The 14,349-nt window shown below is 35.3% G+C and overlaps 3 protein-coding genes across 9 annotated transcripts; all 3 read left to right on the top strand.

The window, feature by feature from the left end:
• Window positions 1-1,816: 1,816 nt before the first annotated feature.
• Window positions 1,817-5,028, top strand: LOC131009502 (uncharacterized). 5 transcript variants are annotated; one of them, XR_009096450.1, is made up of 6 exons: window positions 1,819-2,571; window positions 2,664-2,832; window positions 3,664-3,803; window positions 3,884-3,931; window positions 4,287-4,345; window positions 4,859-5,028. XR_009096450.1 is itself a non-coding variant. In XM_057936875.1 (4 exons), exons 1-3 carry the CDS (start codon window positions 2,289-2,291, stop codon window positions 3,684-3,686), a joined length of 471 nt encoding a protein of 156 aa, XP_057792858.1. In that variant the 5' UTR covers window positions 1,822-2,288; the 3' UTR covers window positions 3,687-3,772; window positions 3,853-4,275. The 5 variants fall into 5 exon arrangements, 2 of the variants coding, with proteins under 2 accessions (XP_057792858.1, XP_057792857.1); XR_009096451.1 differs by having other exon boundaries at window positions 1,817-2,571; window positions 3,664-3,772; window positions 3,853-3,931; window positions 4,287-5,028; XR_009096449.1 differs by having other exon boundaries at window positions 1,820-2,571; window positions 4,287-5,028.
• A 1,753-nt stretch (window positions 5,029-6,781) lies between these two features.
• LOC131009497 (2,3-bisphosphoglycerate-independent phosphoglycerate mutase-like) lies at window positions 6,782-10,407 on the top strand. The gene is made up of 10 exons (XM_057936862.1): window positions 6,782-6,931; window positions 7,060-7,231; window positions 7,323-7,450; window positions 7,935-8,085; window positions 8,255-8,458; window positions 8,567-8,991; window positions 9,159-9,351; window positions 9,455-9,550; window positions 9,704-9,859; window positions 10,051-10,407. Exons 2-10 carry the CDS (start codon window positions 7,070-7,072, stop codon window positions 10,210-10,212), a joined length of 1,677 nt encoding a protein of 558 aa, XP_057792845.1. The 5' UTR covers window positions 6,782-6,931; window positions 7,060-7,069; the 3' UTR covers window positions 10,213-10,407.
• A 65-nt stretch (window positions 10,408-10,472) lies between these two features.
• Window positions 10,473-14,010, top strand: LOC131009498 (uncharacterized). Of its 3 annotated transcripts, none has more exons than XM_057936863.1 (8): window positions 10,473-11,362; window positions 11,448-11,507; window positions 11,742-11,909; window positions 12,110-12,182; window positions 12,662-12,885; window positions 13,017-13,050; window positions 13,359-13,483; window positions 13,738-14,010. In XM_057936863.1, exons 1-8 carry the CDS (start codon window positions 11,165-11,167, stop codon window positions 13,852-13,854), a joined length of 999 nt encoding a protein of 332 aa, XP_057792846.1. In that variant the 5' UTR covers window positions 10,473-11,164; the 3' UTR covers window positions 13,855-14,010. The 3 variants fall into 3 exon arrangements, with proteins under 3 accessions (XP_057792846.1, XP_057792847.1, XP_057792848.1); XM_057936864.1 differs by having other exon boundaries at window positions 10,850-11,362; window positions 13,371-13,483; XM_057936865.1 differs by lacking the exon at window positions 10,473-11,362 and adding an exon at window positions 11,634-11,650 and having other exon boundaries at window positions 11,460-11,507.
• Window positions 14,011-14,349: the final 339 nt, after the last annotated feature.

Genomic DNA, 14,349 nt, shown 5'->3' with positions numbered 1-14,349 from the left:
AATTTTATACTCATTTCGTTCACAAAAAATAATTTTAGAGGAGGACGACATGAGTTTTAATAAAAAATGACTAAGTGCATTTATGAAGGGAGAAAATGTACTATCACTTAAACGATAATAGTAATTATGATAATTAATTATACTGTGAGTTAATAAAATGAACCATCATGTGATAGAAGTTTTTTTAAAATAAAAAGAGATTATTTTTTATTAACGTTTCAAATATGATACAAATAAACTACTCCATTTTTTATGAACAAATGAAGTATATAATAAAAAGAAAACTTATAGTTTAAATATATTAATTATAAAAATAAACTATTTGGCTCCATTACGGCGGCGCTGGTCTCTAGTAAATCATAGTATACAATAATTACTTGAACGTATATTATTATTTTTTTTAACACGATCTCATTTTCATTTTTTTAATTATAATCACTAATTTCTATATTTAACAAACATCTTCCATTTTTTTTTTTTAAAAAAAAACTCGGATCAACCAAAAATTATATATTCTTGGTGGACGAAAGTAACATAAAATAAGAATTATGAAGATCTAGAATGAAGTAATAATTTTGATGAAAATATTTGTGGTTCAATAGGTATATTGTAACTTGTAAGTGATATTTTTGTTTTTTTAATGTAGTATTATTTTCTCAACGAATTCATAATATTTTTATAAGTCATAATGATAAGTATATAAATATACGGGGGAGGGAGAGGGAGATTAATTGTATGCATGTGTTATGTGTAGGAGGAGTGTGTAATAATTAATGATGAGATCATATAGTAAATGTAACGGTCATTTTGATGAGTACTATAATTGTGGTAGTTATGCTTTCTTGTTGGTTATATTGATTAGAAAATTGTTTGTACAATGGAATTTTTAATTATTAGTAGGTGTGTTAACATTAGTGTACTGCTAGGAGCCTAGGATAGACCCCCCCAAAAAAATACTAAAAAAAAATGGTGTAGGATCTTTACTTTTAAAAAAAGTTGATTAGGTTTTACAAGATACGATTTATTTAAATATTGTACTTAATATTTGTTTAGAAAAAAATTGCAAGTTAATTTGTAAATTACGCATTACTTTTTCACCGACTGCAAGTACCTATTTCAATAATGCTCTATAAATACAATTGTTTCCAAATTTGAAACACAGCATTTAATTCAAAGCCTATATATAACTATCTTTGCTCCAAAGACTGAAGTAATGCTTAAATAAATAATTAATTTTCATATGCTAGCTCAAATGAAAAAGTTGAGACACCAAAAACTCTTATTTTATGAGAGGTCTTCAGTTTAATCCCGTCTACATACAGATAATTTTATCACTTTTGTGTCCGTCTGTGTGCGGGTGGAAAAAAGTATCCTCCACGTGGTGCAACGAGTAATTTTCTTACTTTTGTGTTCGTCTGCGTGCGGGTGGAAAAAAGTGTCCGCCTGCGTTGTGTCCGCTTGCACTAGGGTGGGGAAGTTTTCTCACTTTTGTGGATAATATTATTACCTTTGTGTTAGTAGTGATTTCGCATGCGTGATACTTCTAAAAAAAATAATTAAATTTTAATACAATAAATCTATAATTAAACCATCAAATACTTCCAATTTGTGCAAATTTACTCTATTTATTTGAGTAAAATATCCATCACTTTTTATAAAATAAATAATTGCAAAATCAATAATCTATATATTATATAAAGAACCAGTTTAACAGCATCCAATTTACCGTTACTTTTCTAACGGAATATTCTTAAATATTAACGGCAATTATCAGTTATTCTACCGCATCCCACGAAACCCTATAATATTTTCTCTCTCCCACGATTTTCTCAGTTTAATTGATATCAAACTTTCTCCCGTCTCCATATTCATTTTCAATCTGTACTTTGAAATCTACTCCAATTCTGCAGAAACCGAATTATAAAAAAGAAATCATCAAAACTTCATAACCCTTTTTCCTCACTCTTATCTCATCCTCTTATTCCACCACTGCCTCGATTCACCCCATCACTCTGCTCGATGTTTGCTCATCAAAGTATAATGAAAACTCAGCCACCATTCACTGAGATTAGGGAGAGGGAAGACTAGAATCAGGAGAAGATGTGAGAATCAGATGAGAGGGAGTTGTCAGGTCGCGGGTTTGTTATTGTCGACGGCGGGTTGATGGCTGCGACATTGATTTTCAGCAGCAACTAATAGCCGGAAATTTAGAAGTGAAAGGGAAAAAAATATGAGAGAATGGTTATTTGTTCAACGGGATTGAGAGAAAAAGAGAAACGGGTAGATATATGAGAAATGAGATTTCTCCCCCACCTATTATCAGCAACCTAATTGCAAAAGAATATACCCAAACTTCGAACCCTTTTCCTCACCCAATTCTCCTCTTTTGCCAATTCTACCACCACATGGGCGACCCGTTCTCTGACGGAGACTCATCTGTCATTTGTTCATCAAAATCTGATGGAGATGCAATCGCCGCCTTTGCCGCGCCGCCTCGAACTAACGTCGCCCAAAACTCAGGCTGGCCTACGGCCTCGCGCCGCCTCCAAAGCGCAAGAGCAAACCTAGCAAGTTTTTTCTTCTCTCTATTCCTATTTCATTTTTCTATTTCTTATTCAGCAGACTTGAATTTTTTTTTCTTTTTTTTTCTTATTGATTGTCAGCCTGGAGCAATTTTATTTCTCATAGATGGCGATGGTTCCTGGGCAGCTGATATGGGAGATCGCAAGAACCAATTCGCTTCTGGTGAAGCAATTCGGGAATGGAACCACAAGTGTGAATTCAGCAAGGAGCCTAACAATCTCTATAACTTGCACTTCTACAAGCACTCTGGTTTGTTTCTCATTTTTTGCCTCTGTAACATGATTTCATTTTATCATTGGTGGAAAAAATATGCCTATATATATGACCTGTGAAATTTTATAAGTGTTCTTTTACGATTTGAGGGTGTTTTAAATAATTTGGCCTAATTTGGCTTCATTTCCAATTACTTATTTTACAAGATTTCCTGGATTTGTTAATGTTCAGATGATTTAATGTTACCATTTAAACTAAGGTTGATACTAAAACATACTGCTCTGAAAAGAGTAATACTTTTTAGGTTCTAAGAATAAAATTTAAAGAGTTGATTTTAAATTTAAGATAAAGAAGTTAATGTTTAGTATGTTTTCCATTCATTTTCTTGGGTGGTGTGGTTCTTAAACATTTGAAATTGAAATTAAAAGCACTAAAATGTGCTCATATGTGGGTTAGTAAGCAGTTGATGTTGTTGTTTGATGTTTAGAATGAAGAAATAGAACTTTCATTAGTAATTTTATGTTTTCATACCTTGATTGAGGGATAAATAAAGGCTATTCATCTAATGAAACCCCGAGTATGTTAAACTTCATTCAAGTTATTTTTTTTATCTTAACTTATAATGAAGATTGTTGATCCTCTCCCCCCCCCCAAAAAAAAAAATTATGATTTGAGTGGTTTTCATCTTATTAGTTGTATGAATTCACTGTAGTTGATTTGAAAGTATTAAGTTTATGATGTATATATTTGTTGATTATGAATTACTTTATATTGTTTGACTGATTATTCGCTGCAATGATATGCCCAAATTATCTAAACTAATATTTGCTACCTATTGTTTTTGTATCTTATAAACGATGAATGCAGGCAATTCATTGATATTGATTTAAATGGATCTCCAATAACTAGAGTGTCAAAGCCCTATGTAGAAAGACCACAAGAACCAGATGCATGGCATGACGTATCTCTGCCATGTGTAAGCAGATTCATAACCAAGTACAGAGAAGGTTTAGTCGTTTTCCGTCCGTATATTTATTTATTTTTGTTTTTTTTCAGGGCATGAGATTTATGCTTATTGATTTTTTAGGTCTCGAGGCTACACCAAGGAAGAAGGCAACATCTACCTCTACTTAAAGTTGAGAACATATTTGCCCGTACTTATCTTTATTGCAATCTTGGGAGTGATAGAGGCAATTTAATTTTTGGGATTTTCATTTTAACATTTTTATCCAAATAATTTTTAAATTTTGTTGTTTCTTCTCACAAGTATTTTGATACATATGGATCAAAGACCCAGTTCTTCCTCTCGATATGAATACTCGATTTCTCTCTCTGTTATGATTGGCATGAAGCAAGAGAAACAAGTTATTGATGTTTTGATTTTTGGGTTCCATTATTTTTATTTATTTTATGAATTATTCTTTGATTGTTCAGATTTTTCTATTGTAATTATGAATTTTTCTTTCTGACCTTTTTGTTTCTATTTACAGTTGGATAGCAACAATGTAGCATATTTTGACGCTCCACAATGCTACTAAAGTTATAAAAGGTATGTATATTTCAAGTATTTTCTTACTTATTGACTATATATATATATATTGTGTTATGTAGTGGCTTTGAGAGTTTATGTAGGATCTCATTGTTGAAATAGTTCAATATGATTTTGAATATAGAATTAAGTGCTAAGTGATGATGAGATTCATGTGGTTCTTGCTATAGAATTATAGAACTTTTTATTTCAAATTTTCGATATGTGTAGAACCAAATGGATAAAGTAATGGGTGCTCTAATGTTACAGAATTAATAGAGTTTTTAATCATTCTTTCAGTTGTATATTTTACTAATTTTTTTTTTCTACTTTATGAATTCAGGATTGTTTTTTTTTAAGAAATGAATTTACGGTTATTGATATATTTATTTCTTGATGCTATTGAGATTATTTTGAATTATGAATGAAAACAATTTTAAGATAATTTATTTTCCACTCACAGTTGAATTAGTTTGTGATCTTGGTGACTTTGTTTATGGTCTCCCCCGTATATTGTACAATCATTTTATGTAGGTAAGATCTATGCAAAAGGATAGATATAAATGGTTATAGGAATGCAGAAGAAAATACGTTGGAGAAACTTGAAGATGAGAGTTGAAGCAGATGGAGAAAGAGAAAAAAACCATGATTTACTACATGTAGAGTAATTTAAGAAATGAGTTACATAAGAATATTAATTTTTATTCAGATTGTGTTTATATTGTAATATGCTCACTTTGCATAGAGGTTATGGGCTCAACTTTAAAATATATATATATAGAGAAAGGTTAAACGGAGAATGCTAAATATTTAGGGAATAGAGAAATCGGAAACAAAAACGAACAGATCTACAAATTTAACGAACAGATCAATGTACCGCATGAACAGCAATTTGCCCAGGGTTCGAATCTTGTTGGTGGCGAGATTTTCTTTTTTTTTACTAAATACGTCTGTTCAAATTGCTGTTCATGCGGTACATTGATCTGTTCGTTAAATTTGTAGATCTGTTCGTTTTTGTTTCACGATTTCTCTATTCTCTAAATATTTAGCATTCTCTGTTTAACTTGACCCTATATATATATATATATAGCAGATGGAAAAAGAGATAAAGCCATGATTTTTGAATTTTGATACATAACAAATACTCATTATCATATATACTTATTTTTGAATATTTTATACTCTTCACCAATTAAAAAGAATTAAGTGGTATTAAACTATTGAATATACAAAGTTGATTAATTATATAATTTGAGATTTAGGATCTTTATTATATATTTTGTTTATATTTAATATTTATATTTGTTTTTAAAATGTTATTCAATTTTGACGTTCGTCGCGCATCGCGCGGGTGGATGTACTAGTTATTTAGAGCATACTGTTGAGCTGGAGGTGGGCCCTAATAATAGCCCAGACAATTCGACTGCAAGAGCCCCGATGGCATTGGACATCTTTGTCTGGCCCAAAATCACTTTTATTTTATTTTTCATATCTATTTTATTATAATTTGAGCACATTTTTCTACATAAATAAATTTACATTACTATGTCTTGAATTTAATTAATAATCATCAATGTAATTAAAATTCGTTATTATTTTCTTTGAATTTGGGTAGACATATATATCACCAATGATTAAAGCAATAAAAGTACGGTCAGATCAGTCGAAATATTATCGAATTACGAAATACTATGATAATTTCAATGCATCTAACAAATATGATGATTTTCTAAAATTATATTTATATTTTGGTGCTTGTAAATAGATTATTTTTACACTAAAAATGATTAAGGTGTTATGTTTGTTACCATTAACCAATTTTAGAAGAAAAAAAGGTAAAATGAAAGAAAAAAGAGCTTGACCCCACAAAGCTAAATTAAACCTTGTTTTAAATTCAAATTTAGTTCCCGCATATTTCTTATTGTAAAACAAATAAATAAATATTTTCAAGAAAACAAGTGGTAGTAAATAGGAGTATAATAAATAAAGTTATCTAGAATTTAGGTTTCGAACTACCCAATAGTTTGCCCACGTCTTTTGTGACACGTCATCACTATTTTATTTATTTTTGTATTAGTGCTCACGAAAAGGCCAAAAAAAAAAAAAGACACGGTGTCACGTGCAAGGACACGTGTATTTTTATCTAGAAATTTCACGTTAAAAAAATAAATAAAAACCTGTTATAAACTAGATAGAAGCGAGAGAATCGATTAGAGAATACAAATGAAGTTATCTCTGAAGCTCACAACACACCCATATTTATAGGTGTTAAACCAAGTGTGAACGTTCGGTGTGAACGTTCACACACGTCCGGTGTGAACGTTCACACACGTCCGGTGTGAACGGAGGACAGTCAACTCCGGTGGCTTGAAGATGTCAAGTGTTATTCTCCCTCTAGGTTTCTTGGTCAACACACATAAGATATATCTAGAAGATATATTTACAACAAAACCCACAGTTTTTAGTGATCTTAAATTCTTAGCTCCACACTCTTCCAGAATCCCAAACTCGTCGTTGAATCCTTTCATCACAGAAATTCAAACAAAATTCGAAGCATTTCTTCTTCAATTTCTACTGAATCCTTGGAAATTTGGTCGCGGAAAATAGGTGTGTCTCTCTCGCTCTAATTGCGTGTGTGCATGCATGCATTTATGCTATGAGAGTATCGCTACATCTGATTTATATATGTGTTTGAGGATCAATTATGAAAGAAATTTGTTTATGTTTGAAAACAGTAGCAGAGAAATGGGGAGCTCGGGATTCTCGTGGAAGTTGAAGGATCACCCGAAATTGGGCAAGGGGAAAACCGTGGGGGTGGTGGTTTTGGATGGGTGGGGCGAGGCTAACCCTAATCCGTACAATTGCATCCATGTCGCCGATACCCCCGCCATGGATTCTCTCAAAAATGTAACTCGTTTATTTTTTTGAATTTATGCAAAGAGCTGTGTGGTTGAATTGAATTTTTTTGCTGATATTTTTGGGGGGAAATTTGGTGAAGGGGGCGCCGGAGAGGTGGAGGTTGGTGAAGGCGCATGGCACGGCTGTGGGGCTGCCCTCAGATGATGACATGGGAAATAGTGAGGTTGGACACAATGCTCTTGGTGCTGGCCGTATCTTTGCACAAGGGTGAGATATATAATTATTGATTACTTTATAGTTTTAGCATTGAGCTGATTTATTTATAGGAAAATTGAGCTTTGTAGATGAACTTTTAGATACTGCTTTTGTAATGCATGGGGTGAGTTATAGTTCTTGGTTTTTTCTATTTTCAGCATTGAGCTGATGATTTATAGGAAAATTGAGCTTCGTAGATGAAGTTTTGGATATTGTTATATGTTGTGGAAGTTTTGGCCTACTGAATTCGTTGTTATTTATGGATGAGATCGATGTAAATTTGAAGTGGCCTGTTTTGATGAGATGATTATATTTCATTTGCCTATTGAAAATTGTGACTAACTATATGTGTTTGATGGAAAATAATTGGAATTAAAGTCAATGAGAATAGCTTGTTTTGGGGAGGAGTCTGTGATATGATCACTAATAGAAACAATATATAAAACAGGTAGAACTTTAACGTTTTGTCCTATTAAGGTCGTGTTTGTGAATGTAGGGCGAAGCTTGTTGATATTGCTCTGGAAACTGGTAGAATATATGAAGATGAAGGTTTCAAGTACATTAAAGAATCTTTCAAAGACGGGACGCTTCACCTCATTGGATTATTAAGTGACGGAGGTGTCCACTCTAGGCTTGACCAGTTGCAGGTATCTCTGTTTCGCATATAACAGCAAACTGTGTTGTTCTTCCATAAGAAGCGGTGATATCTTCTACATATGTGTTTATTTTTGTGTGGTTGACCTTTCTCTGTCTGTGGTTCCATGTTTTTGTAATATGAATGGATGTAACTGCGGATGTCCTACTCCTGTGATGCAGTTGCTGCTTAAGGGTGCTAGTGAGCGTGGTGCTAAAAGAATCCGTGTTCATATTCTAACCGATGGACGTGACGTGCTGGATGGATCCAGTGTCGGCTTTGTCGAAACTCTTGAAAATGATCTAGCAAAGCTCCGTGAGAAAGGTGTTGATGCCAAGATTGCATCTGGTGGAGGTCGTATGTATGTCACAATGGATCGTTATGAGGTACACCCTCATTGATTTTATATTCTCAAATTTCCTTGTAAATGCATATTTCTTTTTTAGCATATATAAGTTCCTCCACAACACCGTATCTGTACAATTTGCGTGCAGAATGATTGGGACGTCGTGAAACGAGGTTGGGATGCTCAGGTGCTTGGAGAAGCACCGCACAAATTTAAGAGCGCTCTTGAAGCCGTGAAGAAGCTAAGAGAGTCTCCTGGTGCAAATGATCAAATCTTACCTCCATTTGTGATTGTCGATGACAATGGGAAGGCTGTTGGGCCCATTGTTGACGGTGACGCTGTTGTAACTTTCAACTTCAGGGCTGATCGTATGGTCATGTTGGCGAAGGCACTTGAGTATGACAAATTTGATAAATTTGATCGAGTTAGGTATCCTAAAATACGTTACGCAGGGATGCTTCAATACGACGGTGAACTGAAACTTCCTAGTCATTATCTTGTTTCTCCTCCAGAGATTGAAAGAACCTCCGGAGAATATTTGGTGCACAACGGTATCCGTACTTTTGCATGTAGGCAAGTTCTTAGCGCTTTTGTTTACTCTTTGTTTTTCCTTTCCTGCTCTTGTTTTGAGGCCACACTGCTTAAATGATTTTAGTTTTTGCTAATTTTGATGACTTATAGATGAGATTTCAGTTTTGATTATATGACTTAGAGAAATATATGCCCTGGTTTTCTAACAGTGAAACGGTTAAATTTGGTCACGTCACATTTTTCTGGAACGGAAACCGCTCCGGATGCTTCAACCCGGATATGGAAGAATATGTCGAAATCCCAAGTGATATTGGCATTAGCTTTAATGCCAAGCCAAAGATGAAGGCCTTGGAGATTGCTGAGAAAGCGAGGGACGCCATCCTTAGCCGCAAATATGATCAGGTAATCATCGAGCCTCGTTCTTTGTGATTGATAGCTGTCTGAGGAATAATATTTCGACATAGGAAGGCGGCTTATGTTTTAACGAGGCCTGCTTCCCGTTAAGGTACGTGTCAACCTCCCTAACGGTGACATGGTTGGACACACGGGCGATGTTCAAGCAACAATCGTAGCTTGCAAGGCTGCTGATGAAGCTGTGAAGGTAATGTTTGCTCTCTAGGATTATTTTGAGAGAGTGTCTAATAATTGCAAGAAATGTACATGCCGCAATATGCAGCGAAACATGATGATCTGATCTTCGATATGTTGATTGAATTGCTAGCTGATTGAGATGATTTGTGTTTGTTTTGTGCAGATGATTCTCGATGCGATCGAGCAAGTTGGTGGCATCTATGTCGTGACCGCTGATCATGGAAATGCCGAGGATATGGTGAAGCGAAACAAGAAAGGCGAACCTCTTCTCGACAAGGATGGCAACGTTCAAATACTCACCTCGCACACTCTACAACCCGTAAGTAATTTAATTTCTCGCGCCTCTCATTTCTACACGCGGCATTGAATTCAAGCCGGATCGTTGATTGCATCGTCGTGCAACATCTCCTATTGACCTAGATTGTGCAAGCCTAGAAAATTATGAACAACTTCCATAAGCAAGAATGCAAGATTAGGTAGATTTTTAAATTTCCTCTACACCTTGTCTAGGTTCCTATAGCTATCGGGGGACCGGGGTTGGCACCGGGCGTGAGATTCTGCAAAGACCTTCCCGGTGCTGGGCTAGCCAACGTTGCTGCGACCGTGATGAACCTGCACGGCTTTGAGGCGCCATGCGATTACGAGCCAACCCTTATCGAGGTCGCGGACTAGTAGCCGTGCTTCACAAATTTTCACTCGTGAAATTGCTGAAAGCGTCTCACCAACTAGGTTGCGTTGTGTTGTATCATTAGTCAAATCCTATAAGAGGAATGTGGTGGAAAATAATTAGGCGCTTATCTTTTGCAACTTCTTGTATTGAGAGGATTCAATATTTGGTAGTAATATTTTGCGTTGATTTATGCTTTTTATTGGATAATTTCCTATTTGCGTGACGGACCAAAGAATACTAAATATTTTAAATTTGCATATAAATGTGTATAATCATAGTAGATGTTAGAAAATTGTCATCGTAACTCTTTGAAATAGCTCAAAAACTCGAAATATTTGATAGAAAATTAAAATAAAAGAATAAAGTCACCACCAACACACATAATAAAATATTTAGGCTATTTGTATATATACGATAAGAAAAATATCAAGTTAACTCTAAAATTTTTATCAGATTTATTTACTATTCAAGAATCAATGTTATTACCTCAAAAAAAAAAAAATACAAAAAATTAGAATAACAGCCCAAAAATTGGGCTTAAATGGCCCCCGACAAAATGGGCCGGTCGCTATCAAGCTTTCGAGCCCAACTTTATTTTATTTTACTAATTATTCATTAATTTATTAAAAAGAATAAAATTGGTTTGAAACATTTTGTGGTTTTCTGTGAAACAAACACTACGACGGAGCTCACACCAGAATCACTACACCGTCGTCGCCGTCGCGATATCTCCACGCCGAAGTCCTCCATCGCCCCTTAAGGTGGTCGCAGCTAGGATTTGGGTGGCGGTTATGAGCTGTTGTGATTTTATTTTAAGAATTCTGGTTGTGAATCGGATTATGAGTTGAGGTGAGGTCGAATGGTCCATTGTTTGACTAGAGATTGTTCGACGAGAAACCCTTGATTTTGTTTGTTGGAGGCAAACGACGTTGTTCTAGAGCTGTAGACAGTTCGATGGCGAAGAAGGGGACGGTGAGGGAGCTCTCCTCCATTTTTCCTGCGGAGGAAGCGCAGAAGGCGTCAATGCGGGTGCAGGAGACAGTTGCCGAGCGCCGCCGCGAGCTCGAAAAACTCAGGAGCTTCATGGACGATAACACCAGCTTAATAAACCTCGTTCGGAAACTTCCCGACGAAACTCACCACGATATCATGGTCTCTCTCTCTCTCAGAGTAAACCTAGCTTGCTGTTGGCGTTGCTAAATTATGATTGGTGATTGCGTTTGCTGTTGATTGACAGGTTCCGTTTGGGCAGGCAGCCTTTTTTCCCGGCCGAATGACTAACCCTAATAAATTTTTGGTAATTCTTTTCCCCCAATTAGGAAATCTTAATTCTTATTATTGCTTCTTGCTGTGTGTTATTTGATTTGATATATTGTGTTTACTTCGAAATGTGATGGATGATTTTCTGTATGTTGCGGCTCAGATATGAAAGTTGTTGAGGTAGTTCCTAGCTTCGGAGAAAAATTTTAGTGTTTATGAAGATTAATAATTATTGTAGTTTGAGTTTTCAGATATTCGAGTGTGAATGCAGGTCCTTTTAGGGGAAGGCTACCATGCTGAGAGATCAGCCAAACAAACAGTCGAGATTTTGAAAAGACGAGGCAAAGCTCTAGAGACACAAATCGAATCTCTGAACGCTGTAATGGAGGACTTGAAGCTTGAGGCTTCATTCTTTGATAATACAGCCCATGAATCAGCGGTAAGCCAGTTGATTCTTTAAGAAATCGTCTTCTTGTTTTGGGTGAAGTTGCTCTCTTATCGTATGTTTTCTCTAGTTTGTGTTTAATGCTGCTGAAAGCTTTTTAGTATGTGGTTAAATGTCTTTGCTATCTATTGACATGAACCCTTAATGTTCTTTTGTAATGAACTTACGTTTAGTACTTTGTTTATATTTGGCAGGAGGGCGTTGTAGAAATCAGGGAAGATTACGTTGAGGATGAGGAAGCTCCTTCCGGCACAGCACCTACATCGGGCAAGTTTCTACTTGATCTTTTTTGTTTTTGCCTTTTTTTTTAATGAAGAAGTACTCATAAAGACCAACAAATTCCCTTCACGATTGAGATTCTCTGAAGAATTAGCTACCTAGCGCTTATCATTTGTCGAAAAGAAAGAATCTGGAGGACATAATATATCTGCCATCTGAGTGGAAATTCATGCTGTTGGTATAAAAGACTCTAATACAGATTTGGGGTTCATAGTCTCTATTTTCAGGTGAAAGTAGGGTGATGATTATTATTTTTGATCTCCAGATATAAATGCAAAAAAGATGCTGAATTGTAAATGAAGCGAATTAGTCTATTTGATTTGCGAGTAATATTTGTTTAAAGGCAAACAAGATGGCAGGGGAGGATTAATATGCATTTTTATGCTGGTGATTTAGATGAACTTAGCCACATTGCAGTATTGTGTATGAGGAAATGAATCCGAACTGATTATTACCTAAAATTTCAGGAAATAAAAGATCTGATTCGGCTCCTCCTCTTGAGGTGGATAATGGAGAAGCTGCAGTTGAAGATGAAGAGTATGCACGCATATTAGCACGGATGGCTGAACTAGAAAAAGAGGAGGAAGAAGCTGAAGAGGCCAATGGATCTGATGAGGTCAAGCAGTTACAAAATGAACAAGATAAGACCCTCAGGCGTGATTCTACTGATCAAGAAGTTAGAAGTATTCCGGTATGATGATCCATGCTTCAGGGCTCGATTTATTCCTTTACCTATCAACATACCTTACTCCACAATTTTGCCTATCAACTAAATAAATCCTTACAAAATTAGTTAATGTTTTTGTGGTCTTTGTGATTCAGGCTGCAACTCGGGAGGCACCATTGGTATCTAAAGGTAAATGTCATCTACACACACACACACATATAAGGAATGGCACCCTCAATCTTTTAGTGCTTACATTTATTTTTAAATTGCTGTGATCGATGTTATGCATGGTTTGCATAATTCAAACTCCTTTCGGTAGTAGGAAATACATTTCTATATGTTGAAATTCCATTCTTTTGGTTTCTTGCAACTCAATTTTTTAATCACCCCCAGTTTTTAATTTACTTCCCCCTGAGGACCCGCCACATCCTTTTTTTTCAGTTATTTTTTATTGGTTACGTTTTCCTTTCAACTCAATTTCTTTCCGACTCTTGAAGGTACTCATCCAGAGGGGGCATCTCATGGAGATCATCCAGCACGCAGTAATGTTGTGGAAAACAAGGATTTCAGGCCACCTCAAGATGAAAAGAAGATTCTATCTCCTTTCCCGGCCAGCAACTCAGTATATTTTCTCTTCTCCTTTTCGTCTACTGCTTAAAGCTTATCTTACCTACCCCGTGATATACCTTGAGTTGAATTTCGAATAATACTATGTAGTGTGAACAGAGCACTGTGATATCTTCTTTATTAATGAAGATAACTTCATTAAGAAAGAAGATATACTCCTAGTCCTCGAAAGCTAAGTTAGGCAAAACTGTAGTTCCCATTTGGCTCTATATCTACTGAGCTCTCTCTCTCATATTTTATGCTTTGCAGGCCTTCACTGGTTCGATCGTTGAACATGCTCATAACGTCGGAGGGAATGCACCACAGCAGCAGGGTGGTGTCCGGAGCTCAAAACCCGTTTCGAGGTTTAAGATGCAGAGGAAGTAGTAAGAGATTCTGGGACTCGAACGTGTTATGCACCCCATATTCTCGTGTAAATTTTGAGGTTGTTTGATTTCCATAGACCAAAAATCCATTTGAAATGGTTTTTTGTGAAGCGTTTTAACCACCTATTTTAGTGATCATAGAGAAATCAGTTAAAAACTCTTTCTTTCTTTTTTTGCAATTTCTCGTATTGGGAGGTTCAGTACTTTATTTTTCCTGCGTATTGAGCTCTCAATTTGCATGGCTGGTTGCAATTTTTTTTTTGTTGTTATCTGCCATTTGTTTTTGTAAGGGATAATTAAGCATAAATACATGAACTAAACATTCTTCTCCGAAATGCATGAACTTTCAATTATTTAAATTTTTATATGGTGGTCAACATTCGATTATATTATTTTGTGCATCAATCGTCTAAGGTATGTAGATATTTCAAGAATCTGCTTTAGCATTAATTTGTGAGTAATTTTTGTTATTTCATTTATAGTTCAGAATTTGACC

Source organism: Salvia miltiorrhiza, chromosome 2, assembly GCF_028751815.1.
Source record: "Salvia miltiorrhiza cultivar Shanhuang (shh) chromosome 2, IMPLAD_Smil_shh, whole genome shotgun sequence".
In the NCBI taxonomy this organism is placed as follows: Eukaryota; Viridiplantae; Streptophyta; class Magnoliopsida; order Lamiales; family Lamiaceae; genus Salvia; species Salvia miltiorrhiza.
The sequence above is the reverse complement of the archived record's forward strand: the minus strand, read 5'-3'. Positions and strand labels throughout refer to the sequence as shown.

What these genes read in the sequence shown, in the direction of transcription:
- LOC131009498 (XM_057936863.1), top strand. Translation starts at nt 11,165, where the DNA reads ATGGCGAAGAAGGGGACGGTGAGGGAGCTCTCCTCCATTTTTCCTGCG. An exon ending in AAACTCACCACGATATCATG is followed by an intron (nt 11,363 to 11,447) that starts GTCTCTCTCTCT and finishes GTTGATTGACAG; the next exon opens with GTTCCGTTTGGGCAGGCAGC. An exon ending in ATACAGCCCATGAATCAGCG is followed by an intron (nt 11,910 to 12,109) that starts GTAAGCCAGTTG and finishes TATATTTGGCAG; the next exon opens with GAGGGCGTTGTAGAAATCAG.
- LOC131009502 (XM_057936875.1), top strand. Translation starts at nt 2,289, where the DNA reads ATGAGAAATGAGATTTCTCCCCCACCTATTATCAGCAACCTAATTGCA. An exon ending in AAAGCGCAAGAGCAAACCTA is followed by an intron (nt 2,568 to 2,663) that starts GCAAGTTTTTTC and finishes ATTGATTGTCAG; the next exon opens with CCTGGAGCAATTTTATTTCT. An exon ending in GCACTTCTACAAGCACTCTG is followed by an intron (nt 2,833 to 3,663) that starts GTTTGTTTCTCA and finishes CGATGAATGCAG; the next exon opens with GCAATTCATTGATATTGATT.
- LOC131009497 (XM_057936862.1), top strand. Translation starts at nt 7,070, where the DNA reads ATGGGGAGCTCGGGATTCTCGTGGAAGTTGAAGGATCACCCGAAATTG. An exon ending in GGCCGTATCTTTGCACAAGG is followed by an intron (nt 7,451 to 7,934) that starts GTGAGATATATA and finishes TTGTGAATGTAG; the next exon opens with GGCGAAGCTTGTTGATATTG. An exon ending in TTAGCCGCAAATATGATCAG is followed by an intron (nt 9,352 to 9,454) that starts GTAATCATCGAG and finishes CTTCCCGTTAAG; the next exon opens with GTACGTGTCAACCTCCCTAA.